This window comes from Nicotiana tabacum, chromosome 6 (assembly GCF_000715075.1).
Source record: "Nicotiana tabacum cultivar K326 chromosome 6, ASM71507v2, whole genome shotgun sequence".
NCBI lineage: Eukaryota > Viridiplantae > Streptophyta > Magnoliopsida > Solanales > Solanaceae > Nicotiana > Nicotiana tabacum.
This window is the reverse complement of record NC_134085.1, coordinates 148,853,947-148,871,387: the sequence shown is the minus strand read 5'-3', so window position 1 is coordinate 148,871,387 and position 17,441 is coordinate 148,853,947. Positions and strand designations below refer to the sequence as shown.

The window sequence follows — 17,441 nt, the reverse complement described above, 5'->3', positions numbered from 1 at the left end:
ATCACAGTTCTTTATGTTGGCTCTAGCAATAGGGTGAGGTCATCAACAAAGAATATGTGGGAAACTTTAGTTCCACTCCTACTGATGGTTATGGGGGTCCAATTGGTTAAGTGTACTTCATGATCAATCTGTATGGAGAGTCTGTTCATGTACATTATAAAGATGTAAGGGGAGAGGGGGCCCCCTTATCTAATACCCCTAGAAGGGAGGAAGGGGTTTGTCCTGTTTCCATTCATTAGGATGGAGATTGATGCCGAAGTGATTCAGAACATGATGAGCTTGATCATGCATTCCTGAAAATTGTAGAAGTTGAGGGTGCTCCTAATGACAGACCATTCAAGCCCGTTAAAGGTTTTTTCAAGGTCAATTTTGAGGATCATATTTGAACCTCTCCCCCACGTGTTGTTACAATGGGAAATGTACTCCTTGACAATGATAGCATTGTCAGAAGCTCTCCTGTTGGAGAGGAAGTTAGACTAGCTGGGACCAATGATAGTGCTAAGGTGTAGTTTAAGTGTGTTGACAATGATTTTTGTGACTAGCTTATAAATTGTGTTGCAAAACCCTATTTGTCTGAAATTCTTAAGCATGGTAGCGTTGGCACACTTTGGGATACGATAAAGGTAAGTGGAGTTCACTTAAGGGGGCATTACCTTTGTGTTGAATTCTTTGTTGCAGAAGGCATTAACCTGTTGAGAGACAATGTTCCAGTACTTCTGGTAGAAGATAGAGTGTAGGCCATCAGGGCCAGAGGCTTTGATGCTTTGAAGGATTTTAGGGCATTGGTGATTTCACTAAGTCTTAGCTAGCTTTTGGCCATAGATTCCCAAATTTATTTTGAAAAATCTGATTTGAGTGAAGTTTGGTTTGAAGATGAAAATGTGTTTGGACATACATTTTTAAAACATATTTTCCAACTTTATTTTAGAAAAACATGTATATTATTATACATGTTTTGGGATTTTTTTGAGATTTGGGATTTTGACAAAATATAGGCAAAATATATGGCCAAACATGTGTTTTCCAAATAAAGTTCATATTTATTTTGGAAAAATCTATGGCCAAACGGGTCCTTAATTGTTCCCTGAGGCTTCCTCTGAGAGGGTGTTGTACCACGAGTTCTTTAGGTGTTACTAAGGGTGGTGCAGGTGTGGTCAGTGGTGTAAATGTTCCTGAAATATGATTGTACCTTGTCCTTAATACTCTCTTGGTCATGGATCCAGTTTCCCACCTCATCTGTAAGAGACAGAATTTTATTTCTCCTTCTTCTGTTGATGGTGGATGTGTGGAAGAACCTAGTGTTAGCATCCCCATCACATAGCCAGTTAATTATGGCTTTGAGCTTCTAGAAGTCCTCCTCACATATGAGGATGTTTGAATAGTTTTTTGGAGTTGGTTGTGTAGATTTTGGAGGAACCTATGAAGGGGAATTGTGGAGATTTTTAGATGCCAGTCAACCTAGCTATGATGTTTTTTTTCCTATGAAAGGTGTTGCCAAAAACCTCTTTATTCCATTTGAGGGCTTGATGCTTAAAGTTGAGGGTAGCCTGAGGCAGTGTGGCATTGCTAGTAAAGCATTGTTGGATAATAATGGGTAGGTCCAAGTGACCACACCATATTGTTTCAAACCTAAAAGGTATAGTATGGTAGATTTGGTCATTGTGGAGAGAGAGTAGAAGTGAACAGTGGTATGAGTTAGTCCTGGGGAGGTGAGTGACATTGGCCTCAGGGTATAAGTCAATCCAGTTGCTAGTGGCTAGGCATTTATCTAACCTTTCCATGATGATGCTTTGTTTAATAATGTATCTTTTATTTCTCCAAGTGTACTTACTACCTTTGAACCCTAAATCTATCAAGTTACACTTGCTAATACAATTCCAAAAATAGTTGGCTCTATTAGTACTGATGTTATTACCACCAAACTTGTCCCTCGCATTAAGGACCTTATTAAAATCACCCCTACTAACCAACTGCCCTTGAAAGCAGATGCTATGTCTATCAAGTGATCCAGAACTAAAAGTATTGCTAGCATAGATGGTAGTGAAAAGAAAGAATTCGGGAAGGGAGTGTACCTTAACCATGACATGAGCACCTTGAGGGGTTGTGGAGACATCCTCAAGCTTAATGAGGTCATATTTCTACATGACCACTATTCCACTAGATTGCCCTGCGGCAGGGGATTGAATCTGGGCATTGAACTGCAGCTCACTAGTTAGGTGTTTATGGTCAGCCATACGAGTCTCTAGGAGGAAAAACATGGCTGGGTTGTGGAGTTTGACCATATAGGAGTAGTGTCTCCTAAACTTGGAGCTGTTAGCACCCCTAGTATTCCATATAATGAAGTTCATTACGAGCTTCTGATTGTGTGGTATCTTCATTTTGACACCCTTCCCTTTCTCTTGGCCAGTTCATTCAGATTCTCCCTCCCTAGGGCAGGTTTTAGAAGTGATGTGGAGTACCCTAAGTTTTGCAATTAGTGCACTGGAGATCTAGGCTATAGTTTGATAGGTTTCTTGGGCAGAGCGCGATAAGCATTTCACTGAGCCACTTTTTGAACTATATCCTCTGGCTCTATTCCAATAAGAAGACTATTTTTTGGGACCCCTAGGCTTGCTAATGTTTCTTCCAGGTCTAGGTTTGACTCCTTCAGTAAGTCTAGGGTTTGATTGAGCACTGAGTCGATGGTCTCCATCAGCATCATTGGGATTGGTGCCACCGATGGGGACATCACTGGCCCCATCTTTGGGATCGATGTTGGGGGCCAAAGGAGAAAGGTTAGAGTTTTTGGTGATTTCTCTACAGAGATTTTGGGGAAGAACAATATAGTTTGGCACACTTGGCTCATCAACATGTTAAACTCATTCGTCGATAGGTTCCTTGTCCCCGCCGAGTACTGGGCTTGGAGAAGAGTTGTTAGCCATAGTTGGTAGCCAAAGGTTTCTAGGCCGTGGTTGAGGCCTACCATTATTGATTGAGCTAGGAAGAGTGGGTCTTGCACATGGACTACTAATGGGACTAAGTTGATCTTTAGATTGAAGATTTTGCTTTGTCCCTACATAGCTATATCCAACCACGAACCTGAGGTGTGGTTTGGTGGTAGGGGTGTTGATACCAGTGTCAATAGAGGTATTTGTTGGTAACTGGGAATTCGTATCCAAATAGCAGTAGAGATTAGGAGGGTTGCTCCTGGGACAAAGTTTGGTTTCCATCTACGCACTGTGAGGAATTAACCATAGATGAATTAGAGCCCACCATGGAGAGCCTTGGTCATGCTTTTTTCTAGGTTGAATTTAACAATGAAAAAATCCCATTCCAAGTCAATTAGGATGAGGTTTTTCTCACGTTTCCACAGCTCATTTAGTTTGGCTTTGAGTGTTAGGTGTGAAATCCGTCTAGCAAATAGTTTGACGATAATAGAGAAGCGCCATGGATCGTACAATCTAGCTTTTTCTTCTTGAGATAGAGCAATGGGGTCGTTTATTGTCGGTGGTTCTGGTATTAGCTCCTCCTCCATTTTTTTCTTGCTTTGACAGAGGAGATTGTGTTATTGTTGTTATCGGAAGTGAAAGTGGTTAGGTTATTAGCCAAAGTGGTAATAAAGAAGGTATTTGCCTTGAACACATTGGAAAATGAAGATTTATTCTGGGGCGTGCATTTGTTTGAAGAGACGGTAGGTGTCACTTCATCTGCAATAATATGATGATTATCTGTTATAGGTATCCGATTTGGTAAGGATCTAGGGGTAATCCCAGAGTCGGTGTTGGTAGATATAGATGGGGAGAATGAGAGAACTAAGAGGAAGTGGGGTGTGGAGGTCGAGTGCTCGTGTGTGATTCTGTGCTAGTATGTGTGGTCTTTAGGGCCTTTTTTGGGCCAGTAGTCTTTGGCGGGCTCCACAACCATGTTTTGGATTTGGGTAATGTTGGATACGCTTTTGGTGTGGGCATCTATTCCTATGGGTTGAGGAGGGGTATCTTCCTGAATTAGATGCTCTTTTAATTAGGGCGGTGTCAGAAAGTCATTAGAATTCTTAGGGATGGGGTCGTGGGAAATACCACTTCATTCTTACCAGTTTGATTCCTCTTTCCAGTACCTGTAAGAGGTGTGAACTTACCCCAATATTGAAAGGTTTGAGTATTTAAGAATTTACTTGAGGCAACATCAAATATTTTTACCTAGATGCCTTTGGCTTATTTCCCCCTTCCTGGAGTGCAGTGTTATTTAGTTGTTGCCTTATTCTATTTTTGGTGAATCTTACCATTTTCCAACCATCCTCATCCTTGGTTGGCGATTGGTAAGGTGAGGATTTCTCTGGTTGTTTGGCGAGTGGTATTGTTTAGTAGTTTCATCCACTCGTGGTATGACCACTTTTCCCACAACCTGTACACATGATGTCTTTGTTTTCATAAATGATTGGTTGTATGTGGGAGCCAATAGTGACCATATTAATAACCGGTGATTCTAGTGGGACTTGGATATATAGCCTGACGTATCTTCCTCTCAAGGTCGAGGAGGTGCAAGAATCCACCTTAAGGAGTCGGCCTTCCCTTGCCCCAATTTTTTCTAGGATCTCACGGTCATAAAAATTTATTAGTAACTAAGAAGCCATATCTAAATAGCAGTGGAGATTAGGAGGGTTGCTCCTGGGACAAAGTTTGGTTCCCATCTACGCACTGTGAGGAATTGGTCATAAATGAACTAAGGCCCACCATGAAAAGCCTTGGTTATGCTTTCTTCTAGGTTGACTTTGTTGGTGAAAAAATCTCATTAGGATGAGGTTTTCCTCAGGTTTCCACAACTCATTTATGTGAGCGATTTTTGCCCTATGTGAGAATTACTCCCCAAAAAAAATTCAAAATAAAACAATTTTCCTTTGTGTGCAATTTTAAGAATTTTCGTGGCATTTTTGGTTAATTATTTGTATTTGTCCGTGAATGTTTATTTGTTAAATTAATAAAAAATACAAAAATATGTCGCATTTGCATTTAGGATTTAATTCTACAATTAGGAGCAATTAATTTTGTTTTACAAGAACAAAAAATCATAAAAATAATGTACATTGCATTTTTAGCATTTAATATCCAAATTGTGTGATTTTATCATAATTACTATTTAATTGTGTGTTAATTATTATTAAGAGTTAATTAGCATTTTTATAAATTAATTTAGTTTAATAGGCTAATTTAGGATTTTTAGAATTTTAGTTTTATTTAAAGAAAAATAAAAGAAGAAAAAGAAGCAGTGGAAATAAGAAGAAAATCGGACTGGGCCACCTTTTAAATTAAATCAACCAGGCCCAAACCAAATAACCCCTTATCCAACCCAAAAAACCCACCGACCCGGTCCGCCCCTAACCCAAACACCCCCCCTTCTTCCATTTTTCATTTTCATTTTTTCTAAAAAACCCCTAATATACAAAAAAAACCTAAAACAACCGCCCCCTTCTTCTCCTTCTCCAAACAAACCCTCCCATGGCTGCCTTCTCCTCCGCCTTCATCCAAACAACCACCCCGTCCCCATCGTCCCTAACGAACAGCGGACCTGGCGGCAAGCAGCGCCGCCGCTGTTGCTGCTGCTTCACCTCTGCTGCTTCACCCCTCGTCCCAAACGACCATGGCTGCCCCTTCCTCCTTCATCTTCTTTGAACCCACCACCACATGGCTGCCCTTCTTCTTCATCTTCATCCAAACGCCCACCCCCCATGGCTGCCTTCTTCGTCATCGTCGTCCAAACGACCACCCCCCATGACTGCCCTCCCGTCTTCATCGTCCCCAGCTGAACCTCCATCTTCAACCTAAAATGGCGGAACCCTAGGACAAAAGAAAGCAGCGACAGACCTCTAACCTAGGACCCCTAAAATACAACGCCGCTGTTGTATCTTCTCCAAGCCGCCGGACTAGCTGAACGACCAAACGATCTCACCCCGACCTCTCTTCGAGACCAACTACTCACAGTCGCCGCCTCAGGACCAGCACAGCCAGCCCGTCACCAACTGCAACACCAGACCTCACGTCGACCAGCAGCTCCTCCAAACGACCACAAATCAGTGAACTCCTTCATGTCGAGGTTTCTTCAGGCGTGTCGAGGTCGACGTTCGAACCCGGTCTTTAAACTAATAGGTTTCCGTTCTCTTTTCTTTTTAGTTCATTCAGCAAATTCGTCTTCCCCTCTTTTTCTTCTTTCTCTGATTGTGTTTGTGTTCCGATGGGTTAGTTTGAATACGAACCCAGGTCTTTGTTTGTATTATAGATAATTCATGTTCATTTTTGTTTGAAGTTTGTTAGTTCTGGTTTAAATGTAGGAACCCTAGTTTGTTAGTTTGTATTAGTTTGAATTCAAACCCAGGAATATAGACTACGATTTAATGTCGATATACTTTCAATATTCCTACATTTTTGTACAGGTTTAACTTAGAATTGTGTCATTTCAGCCCATGTATTTGTGTATCAATCGTAGTCTGAAATCTGACTGTAGTAGTTCCATATAGTTTTGTTCTGAATCATTCATCTTTGTTATGATGTGGTTTGATCTAGTTTGAGTTCAATTGATGATTGCGTTTAGTGATTTGGATTTACCTGTTTGTTCTGCTAAGTTTGTTTTGGATATGAATCTGACTTTGTTGAATTGTCTTAATGTCATTGATTGAGAGTTAGTTTCATGTGTTTAAATTAGCCAATTTGTTAGGATTTCTCAATTAAGATTGGTTAATTGACTTAGGAGGATTGGATATGGCTGATGGGGTAGAATGGTAATTTCAGTAGTTTCAGGGGCATTTTCGGGATTTTAAGTTTTAAAAAATGATTAGTTTGAGTGCTCTATCCACTAAGTACTAATAATATTAAAATAATACATTATTTAATACATAGTAGGAGACAAAACATGTGGTAGTGGGAACTAATACATTTGTTTAATATAGTGGGGAACAAGGCATGCAAGAGTGAGGAACAAAACATAATGGTATGAAAAGATTAAATAAGGATTGATTAAAATATGTTGCCCATACCTGTTTTGGGTTATAAATAGAGTCATTGATAGGCAGTAAAGGAGGGGTTGGTTTTTGGAGGAAGAAAATCGTTTCTCTTCCAGTTTTTCTTAGAGTCTAGGCTGGATTTTTAACATTTAAAAGTTCAGTAATTTGAGAGTAAAAAACAAGTTGGTTTTTAATCAAAAGGTGCAGTGTTTGAGAGCTAAGAAACAGAAAAGTGGGTCTCTTCTTTTACTGCTGAATATCAGAACTAGTATTGTTGTTGTTTCATTGGTGTGCTGTTTGGTATTTCTGGGGTTTCAATTGGTTCTTCCTGAGTTTGCTATTGGTTATTGGCTATTGTTTTCATTGGGTTTGCTGGAACTCTGCTGGTTCTTTCATTTTAATCTGTCACTTGGTTGTTCTGTCACTGCGTTGCTGTGTTATTACTGTTGCTGATCGCTCCTTCATCTTCTTGTATTTTCGTTATCCAGGTACATGTTCTACAACTCTCAAATTTAAAGGAAAGGAAGTAAAGAGTTGTTGGAATGGATTTATGAAAATAACTATTTCTTTGTGTTTAATTTGAGGTATAAGCAGTAGTTCACTTGATATTTCATAGTATGTATTGGAATGATTTTGAAATGCATAAACTGGACTGTTGAATCTATTTCTACAAACATGTGAATATCAATTGTAATTAATCTTAGTTTGTGATTACTAGTTATGAAATATAGTGTAGTTAATTCTTTTTTTCAGTAGTCGTGAAATAGCTTCAAATAGTTTATGTCACAAAACAGGTTCAAATAGCTTATGAAAATCAGCACGTTGGTTTAATAGGTCTAATTCTGAAATCGCGAGTTCACTTGAGTAAATAACATCATTTTAATTAGCAATGTAAATAATGTTAGTAACTAATGTTAGTTCTCGAATGTTAGTGATTAATGTTAGCTTGATGTCAGTTTTTAGCATTGATGCATTTTTCAACAAACCGTAAAAAGAGCTCAAAAATGGCTTTGTATTCCACATAGTTTAACTCCAATAATCCAATTCATATAATAAAGCTAAAGTTGAACTGGATCGAAATGGTAGCTGGTTTGTTAATATTTACAACGGCAGGCGGCGGACCTTAAGTTAGGTAGCAGGTTCAAACTAGAAGGTGTTTCCTTTTGTTTGGACCCGGACTTGAATTTGAAGCCCGAACTTTTAATGCTAATTGATTAGGATTTTTCTTTATTTTTAGAGACCAATAAATAGAAAATCATAGTCGCTTTAGGATATCCTTGAATAAAAAATGAGATGAGCCTCACCGAATAATAAAAAAAAACAAAATTGCGGGGCCCTCAATAAAAATTTGTTTAAAAATACTTAGACTTAGGGACGGGCCGTTTAGCAAAATTTTACGGCCTTCCCCAAAAGATAACAACGCGCAAGTCACTTCCGGTGCGCTTTAAATAATTTACTCTCTTAAACTCGGGTGCACATTTATGTGACCCAAATCCAAATCTCAACGAAGTCGAAATGTGTCGTTAATCACAGGTACATTGATTGTGACGTGGTTCGAGATGCATTTCCATGACGTTGCAAATTCCTTTAAAAAATAATGAATGAGACGGGCCTCGACAAACAAGAATACACAAACTGCGGGGCCCTCAACGGACAGTTATTTCAAATGCTTAGATTTCGAGACAGGCCGCATAGCGAACTTTACGGCTTTTCTCAAAATAACAATGCGTTAGTATCTTTAGGCGCGTATTTAATAATGTTATCTTCCTAAACTCGGGTGCACATTTATGTGACCCAAATCCAAATCTCAACGAAGCTGGAACGTATCGAAAATTGCGGGTACATTTATGTGGCGCAATTCGAGATGCATTCTCACGACGTTGCAATTCTTTGAATAAATAATAACAAAAGCGGTAAACAGTTAAAATTTGCACATAGGTTCATAAGTGCATAAAATAAGATAATCAAGCCGAATATGACAGTTGAGCGACCGTGCTAGAACCACGGAACTCGGGAATGCCTAACACCTTCTCCCGGGTTAACAAAATTCCTCATCCGAATTTCTGGTGCGCAGACTATTAAACAGAGTCATTCTTTTCCTCGATTCGGGATTCAACCGGTGACTTGGGACACCATAAATCTCTCAAGTGGCGACTCTGAATCTTTAAATAAAATCCCGTTTCGATTGTCCTTTAATTGAAAAAACTCCCTTTTACGTCCCTTAGCTGGGGGCGTAGCTGAAAAAGGAGGTGTGACAATTTAGTTTGGATTTGAGTGTCAGGTGTGAAATCCGTCTAGCGAATAGTTTGACGATAACAGAGAAGCGCCATGGATGGTATAATCCATCTTTGTCTTCTTGAGATAGAGCAATGGGATCGTTTATTGTTGGTGGCTCTGGTGGGGCGTCGTCTAAGAGATAGTCAGTGTTGTAAGTGCTTGTGGTGGCTAATCTCTTATCCTCAAGTGCGTCCCTAACGAATTGATTATGAAGGGTTACGTCTTCCATTTTGGTCCCTTGTGTTAGAGGGCTTGTTAGGAGGTCCCGACGGAATATGGCGCAAAGGCTCCATGGCAGAGAGTGGTGATAGGGTCATACTTGGTGGAAGCGTGTGCAAGTATGTTAGTCTTAGTTGTAAAGAGTGGCTAGAGTCTCTCTCTCTCTAAAATTGTGTTGTTCTCCCTAGGTGTATTCTTTAATAAGCGGGCGCTTTCTTGAGTAGAACCCCTTAGTTAAGTGACTTTTCTTTACAAACAAAAGAAACATAATTTCACTAGGTAATTTTGAATAGTTAAATGACCATTTGATTTGATGGACCCCATTACTAATCGTATCCTCCGTTTTAACATATCGCATAGACACAACGTTATGAAAAATAAAGAGTTCTAAAGGTTCTCTTTTTCTACGTGCATTAGAATCTCTAATAAGACAAAAAGACTCTTAAAAAGTATAGAATCTAAAGTAAACACATTAACATGAATAAAATATAGAAGAATCAACCCAAATAGTCGCCCACCCAACTGCTTAAACTAAAAATAACCAGTAAAGATATAATATATGCATAATTTATGTATTATATGTATATAGTCGTGTATATTCAATGTATAATTTATGTATATGGCTAGAAAAAGTAAATAATGAATATAGACGTCATATATTCTTATTTTTCGCTAAAATTGCATTGATTCCAAGAACTTGTAAGTCTTTCAAAACAACTTTTTCCATGGGATTTTCGGTGTATCTCGTCATGTTTAATATCTTCATTCACCAGGTTTCACCTAACTGACCGATGCATCTAGAGGACGACGCCAGCTATGGCCAAACCATCTTAGGTGATATTCTTCCATTTTATCCTCAATGTATGCTAGTTGCACTTTATGGTAAATGTATGTCATTTTTTAATCTTATACTATTAGCATATGCATCTATATGATATTTATCTTATGGATATGTTAAACTTTAGAGGCAATATCCTTCGCTCTCATATATTTCTTATAAGTTATTATTGTTCTATAGATATGACATTTTATTTTGATAGGCATTTACACTGACCGTCATTCTACCGCAATCATCTTCCTTTATCATGGCCAGGGGCGAATTTGCTGTCCAAAATATGGGACACGTAAACCCATAATCTCTCTGCTAAACTAGGTATTTTATGTACATATTTGCTAGAATTTATCAAATATTATCCATTGCCCCCTATGCTCCAGAAATGGTGCACTTGGTTAAATACTAAGTTATTTACTTAGAGGAATAAAGATCAATTTCTACTTAATACTTTTTTGTACACTTTTCTTTAGCTGTACACCATGTTCCAAAAATCCTAGATCCTCCTGAGGGCTTAGGGACCAATGTGAGCATGTTCACCCTAGAGAGTTCTAAAAAATCAAAATAGTTATTTTTAACTTGAAGTGAGGAAACTCCAATGCTTGCTTGATACTTTCAGTATATAAATTGAATTTGTAATTTTAAACTCGAAATAAAATGGACAAAGAAAATGTCTATCTGGCAGTAAGTGATTGGACTTGCACCCTATCATGTACACAACTAGGGGTGACAAAATGGTTAAAAGAGAACAGTTAACCATCCATATTATTCACTAAAAAATGGGTTCGATAATGAACTTTTTAAAAATGGGTCAAATATGGATAAGAACCATATTATCCATTTAGAAAATGGATAACCAATGAGTAACCAATGGATAACCAATGAGTCTAACTTTTACATTTGTAAAGCCTCAAATTGGGGGTTCCTCAAGTTAGGGAGACTAAGAATTCTCCCACTTTTTGTGTCACGTTTTAACTTGTGCCCGCTTTGCAAAAAAAATTGCAAGCGTACCCTCTTTTTCGCATAACTTCAGCATACAGGGCTGAAGTAGCAAAGACAATCACGCAAAACTTCAGCATTCTAGTAGACGGGCCTGGAGTTTTTGTTCTCTATTTGCATTGCTGAAGTTTTTGTTTTTGTAACTGACGAACTTCAGCTCTACGGCTGAAGTTTTTGTTTTGTAACTGACGAACTTCAGCTCTAGAGCTGAACTTTTTATTTTTCTAACTGGCGAACTTCAGCTCTAGAGCTGAAGTTTTTGTTTTGTAACTGGCGAACTTCAGATCTAGAGCTGAAGTTATTTAGTTCATTTAGCCATGTGGGTCGGATCCAATGTTGCTAGGTATGCACCACGCCCACAAGGCGCCATTCTTACTCTCTTATACATGTCAATCAAACTACAAGTTGATCTTAGCTAAAATTTCTGCAACAAAGACACCGCTTTCTGGATATGCCAATCTTTCTGTTCTATAAATATGCCCCACTGTAACTTTCAGTTATGTTTCTTATAGTGTAGTCAATCGTAGTGGCTGAAACAACCCTAGTATGAGACAGAAGTAGTTAGTTCTTGAATGTAAATGCATAATGACAAATTTTAATGGCTAAAAACTTTAACCAGCAGAACTGAAAGTTACTACTCATATTTATGACAATTATCTCATGAACTAAAGTTCCATAGCAGCACCAACAGTAGCAGCAGAAGAAAGAAGAAGAAGAAGAAGAAAACGAAGGAGGAGAATGAGGATGAGAAATTGGTCTGAAGTTATTTAAAAAGTGAGTACAAGTTAAAAATTTAAAAAAAAATGGGTATATGTTATTTGCAAAGCCTCAAATTGGGGGTTCCTCAAGTTAGGAAGACTAAGAATTCTCCCAAAAGTGATCATATACAAGAAGTCATAGATAATATGGGTAACTCATATTATCCGCCAGTTAACCCGTTTTTTATCCGTATTAAATATGGATCGGGTCGAATACTTGATCCGTTTTTTTATTACCCATTTTCGATCCGAACCATATCCGATCCGCCCGCCCGTTTGCCACTTCTATACACAACATTACACAGGCACCCAATTTACGTGAATGACAACGAGCCCTCCAGCGTTTCCACAACCAAACAATTGAACGTGGAAAACGAGAAACCACAACTACCGCAAAATCTAGAATTATGCAAAACTGAAACAACACAGACATAGGAAGCACCGTCCTTAGTTTTGTTTAGTCAGCAAATAACGGCCAGTACCTATTCCCTATGAGATTTCCATTCTTACCGTGCCCAGCTGGTAACCAGTCAACAAATGTGCTGATGCATATGTTCTTCTTATCCAAAACAAAATATCAAATGCTCCCCCATTCTCGCATTTTATCCATTACTAATACTCTCCTTTTCTTCCTCAAGGTAAATTGCTGCGGTGCAGTATTTTCTTCAGACCGGAACAAATTCCCATATCAAATCAAGAATACCCGTAATTTCCAGAATACAATGCTCCACCTTTCACGTCTTTTTCAATCTTATTACAAAAATCATAGCCTCAACTTTTCTCTTCCTTATTAATACCTCCCTTGCCTTTTTTTCCCTTGACCTTTCTGGGTCCTGTACATAATCGATTCATCGATTGTATTTCATTATATTAAGCTATAGATATGGTGTTAGTTGAGGCATTTATGGAGATACTTGAAAGACCGACGATTGGGGCAGTATTTATAGAGATTATGATGTTTCTTGGTCCAGTTTGGATTGCCTTTCTTTTAGGTATTACGGTTGGTTGGATTTGGAAACCCAAATGGGCTAGCTGGAAAAATTGTAAATTTGATTTTTCAGCACCTTCTTCCCCCACTGCTTTGGTTCCTTCACCGTCTAAAAGCTTGGAATTAACCGAAACAAAGAGCTTTCATTCCTCTAAGGCTCATACCCCTAGTTTTGGTTCTTATGTGGATGCTCCCTCAGAAATTGAACAATTTGAGAGTGGGTAAGTTAATTCCTACTTTCTTGATCAAATCGTTGGTTTGTTAAGTAGATTGGACGGGGTAACTCATTTGCGTTTTGTCTTTTTTTGTATAGTCCATCGCAGCTGAATACATTACCAATAACAGATGAAGATTTGAAACATTTATGGCATCTTGTTGAGAGGAAAGACGGAGGCCCTCCGTGGAAACACATGATGGATGGCTCTACGCCTACTATGAGTTATCAAGCGTGGCAGCGAGATCCTGAGGTAGTAAAGGCTTCATTTCTTTTTTTGATAAAAATAAATAAAATTAACGTGGTCGGCAGGATTCGAACCTGCGCGGGCAAAGCCCACATGATTTCTAGTCATGCCCGATAACCACTCCGGCACGACCACTTTGCTATAGACTAATACTTCATTATATTGCTGTCTCTTTTGCCTGACTTGTTTATTGATTTTTCTATATTGTTTTTGCTAGAGTGGCCCCCCTGAATATTGCAGCAGAACTGTGTATGAGGATGCAACACCTGAACTGTTGAGGGATTTTTTCTGGGATGATGAGTTTCGGCTAAAGTGGGATGACATGCTTGTACATGCAGAAACTATTGAGGAATGCCCCATAACTGGAACAATGATAGTGCATTGGGTTCGAAAGGTAAGAAGACGCAACGTATGTACGCTTTTGCTGCATTCTCAGAATTTTGTTTAGCTAATAGTTAAATCATCAAATGTTTTTTGTGCAGTTCCCATTTTTCTGCAGTGACAGAGAATATTTATTTGGTCGTCGAATATGGGAGTCAGGAAGGTCATATTATTGTGTAACAAAGGTACAGGACTTCGACTTTTTCCCCCCTCTTTTATTCTTATTTTGTATAATATTGTATCCAAATGAGTTTAAACGGAGCGACCTGGTAGGATTAAGGTGTTATTGTTGTGGTTGATGTTTCAATTCTTCATTTCTTCATTTCTTCGTTGTCAGCTGACATGAAATGGGAACTTACTAAGTTTAAGTTGGTGTCATGTTACACTTACAGAGGCTGCCTCTTTCCATGAGTGTGATTCAAGTCTTAAAAGATTATTGAAACAACGTGCTGTTTACTTGAGTTACTTCCATAAATGAAGCGTCTAGGACAAAAGAAATGGATCAATTTGTTAAGCAGATTGTTGCCTGATATCAATAGCTGCAGAGTCCACTTTGCAGCTTTGAGTAATTCAGAAACTCCGGAGGAGCTGTTGCGAAACTTCCTGTCTCTCTACGCAGTCCAACTATCAGATTATCTAGTTGTTAGATCGTACTTATTGTGGCATTGAGACTTATGCTGTGAAGAGTCACAAGACCATGATTCCTTTTGATACTGAATATTAACAAAATAGTGCTGTGAAGAATGTAGTTGACAGCAGCTTACTTCTGGGATCCTCTAATTTTCACAAAATCCTTCTTTGGACTTTGATTAGAGAATCGAGCATGGGCAGAGCTAGAGAGAGCTGAAAAATAAAAAATATTCTCCTTCTATGCCAGCGTTAACGAACTTCCTACAGACCTTTGACATTACCACATCCTAGTGGCCTCAATTCTCTCTGCCATAAAACATGTTTCACCCTCTCCTCCACCCCGCCACACAAAAACAGTGGAGAGAAATGAATGAATTGCCACATGCTTTCTTTATTCTCCTTCGTATGTTTAACGCTATGCTGATATTTCTATATCTGGAACTCCCCTCTAATTATCAGTTTTCCTTCTGTTAACCAGGGGGTACCATGTCCTAGTGTTCCCAGGAAGGATAAACCAAGACGTGTTGACCTGTATTATTCAAGTTGGTACATACAAGCAGGTATGACTGTCTCACTTTCCTCTTTTAGCTTCCTTCTTTTCCAGTTTTCATGTTTTTGCTTTCCCAATTAGTTATCATATCTATGAATCAGAACAAACAAGCACATTCTAATTGGATAGACAACTTCCGGCATCATTTTTCAATTTTGAAAAGATGCACAGTGATATGTTGGATAGCAGGACAGTATTTCCTGCAGTTTATTTTCAACTTCTTTGCGAGTATCGCTAACTAGAGTTGAGACTTGTTAAAGGTCATGATCCTCTGATCCCATTTGTCATTTTCTACGCCTCTGAAATCCATTTTGGTGCATGAAACAGTGGAATCAAGGAGAGGAAATGGCCAGCTGACTGCATGCGAGGTGCTTCTCTTCCATTACGAAGATATGGGCATCCCATGGGAAATCGCGAAATTCGGGGTAAGGCAGGGTATGTGGGGACTTGTAAGGAAGATTGAGCGTGGATTCCGGTCCTACCAGAAATCAAGAGCATCTAACATGAAAATCTCTCGCTGTGCTTTTATGGCCCAAGTTAATACAAAAATTGATCCAGAATACTTGAAGTTAATGGAAGGTGATGTGGAAGAATCATCAGGGACTGAAGTACAGGTTTCACCTGCAAAATCCGAGGGCATAAACGTACCAAAGCTACTTATCATTGGTGGCGCTTTGATTGTTGCTTGTACCCTTGACCGAGGAATCATACCCAAGGCACTTTTGTTTAATGTAGCGAAAAGGTTTGGAAATATAGGAAGAAGAGCAAGTCCAAGGGCATGACCGATAATCTCATTTATACCATGTTTCTGTTGTACATAACCTATTTCTTTTCCTTTTAGCATAGTGTTGGTGATCGGCACAAGCAATGATTGTTAAATGTAATACAAGCAGAGTGTTATTGATCAATCGAAGCGCGGCATACAGGTGTTATCATCTGTTTTATTCTAACCTTTGATTTTTAACCACTACAAAGACTCCCAAGAAGTTCTTTTACTATATGAATGCACTGTTCATACTATAGGGCAAGAAATCTCTTGGTACATGGATGAACTTTCACAACATGGTCTGCACCAAAAAGATTAATTTCCTACAAGTGTCCCGAAACTGCAGAGACTAAGCCTCACCCTCTCAGTTTGTGATTTTGCATCTTCTTTTAGTTTTGTGACCAAAACCACAGCAGGTGCCAAGTATCTATCTCCAGGTGCCTACATTAATTAAGTTGAATAACAACCCGACTATATACATTATGACAGGATGTTGTACTTTCAGAAATGATTAAGAGAAAGGAGGCAAATCAAAAGTATGTATGGAGTATATACGCCTCATTAATGTACAAGCGTATTGCTCCTACAATCCAGAGGCGGATCTAGAGTTTCTAAAACATGGGTGCACCGTTAAACAAAAGAGGAAAAAAAAATACTAAGTGGGAATTGATCTTTGTTCCTTTGGGTAAATAACTCAATATTCAACCAAGTGCCCCATTCAACCGCTGTGGATCATGGGTGCTAACAGATAATATTAGATTAATTCTAGAAAATACATACATAAAATACCTATTTTGATGGAGAGACCATGCATGGGTTCACGTACTCGATAAACTACCCTATAAATCCGCCCCTGCTACGATCGATACCAAAAAAAATAAGCCAACTGCCTCCGCCAGCAACAACAGCTACAACCAGGGGCAGAGCTAGAGTGTCGGGAGCGGGTTCGACCACACCAAGTAGCTTTGGTTCGAACCTTATATTTATCTTTTAAAAAATCATTAAATATGTATAGCATATTAATTTAGAACCCAGTAACGTAAAACAATTAGAATCGTGAACCCATAACCTTAAAATTCTGGCTCCGCCTCATGCTACAGCTGCAAGTGCTCTCATATGAAGGATGCTTAATTAGTGCCATGCATTGATCAGCAAGAGATCAAAACAAAAAACAGCAGCCACAGCTGCAGGTACGCTTAGATATATTGTCTTCCCACATTTCCATAAGCCACGAGCCAGTAGGAATAAAAGCCAAAGGTAAGGAATATCAGTTGCCTTGACAGACGAGAAAAGTAAAGAATAAAGTGCCGGAAGCAAAACCAAGTGATAATATTGATCGCGAAATCATAATTTCAACTCCAAGAAGGGTATAAAATAAATACTAGTGGAATTACATTAGCGTGCACTGGCTAAATAATACAGCATGTTCCCTTTTGTGGCTTTTTAACTTTTGCTTACTTTGTATCTTTTTCTAGGAATAATTTATCCTTACACTTGATATGACTGTTAAAATTTCTTAACTTGTTTGAAATGTGTGAGTTCAAAGTTCGGATTCTGCTAGGTTGAAAGGCTTGACATTATAATAAAAGTGAGAAGGACTGAGTATCTTT

The 17,441-nt window shown here is 38.7% G+C and overlaps 1 protein-coding gene and 1 non-coding gene across 2 annotated transcripts; one reads left to right on the top strand and one right to left on the bottom strand.

Annotated features, from left to right (window-relative positions):
- The first annotated feature begins 12,482 nt into the window (after nt 1-12,482).
- Nucleotides 12,483-16,015, top strand: LOC107779222 (uncharacterized). The gene is made up of 6 exons (XM_016599597.2): nt 12,483-13,264; nt 13,357-13,510; nt 13,722-13,898; nt 13,987-14,070; nt 14,994-15,075; nt 15,393-16,015. The coding sequence occupies exons 1-6, from the start codon at nt 12,939-12,941 to the stop codon at nt 15,845-15,847; spliced, it is 1,278 nt and encodes a 425-aa protein (XP_016455083.1). The 5' UTR covers nt 12,483-12,938; the 3' UTR covers nt 15,848-16,015.
- On the bottom strand, nt 13,558-13,639 carry TRNAS-AGA (transfer RNA serine (anticodon AGA)). Its single transcript has one exon. It is a non-coding gene; the product is annotated as a tRNA-Ser (tRNA).
- Nucleotides 16,016-17,441: the final 1,426 nt, after the last annotated feature.

Bases quoted from the DNA above. Each gene is read 5' to 3' on its own strand.
- LOC107779222 (XM_016599597.2), top strand. From the start codon at position 12,939: ATGGTGTTAGTTGAGGCATTTATGGAGATACTTGAAAGACCGACGATT. The intron at 13,899-13,986 runs GTAAGAAGACGC...TTTTTTGTGCAG, and splicing joins TAGTGCATTGGGTTCGAAAG to TTCCCATTTTTCTGCAGTGA. The intron at 14,071-14,993 runs GTACAGGACTTC...TCTGTTAACCAG, and splicing joins CATATTATTGTGTAACAAAG to GGGGTACCATGTCCTAGTGT.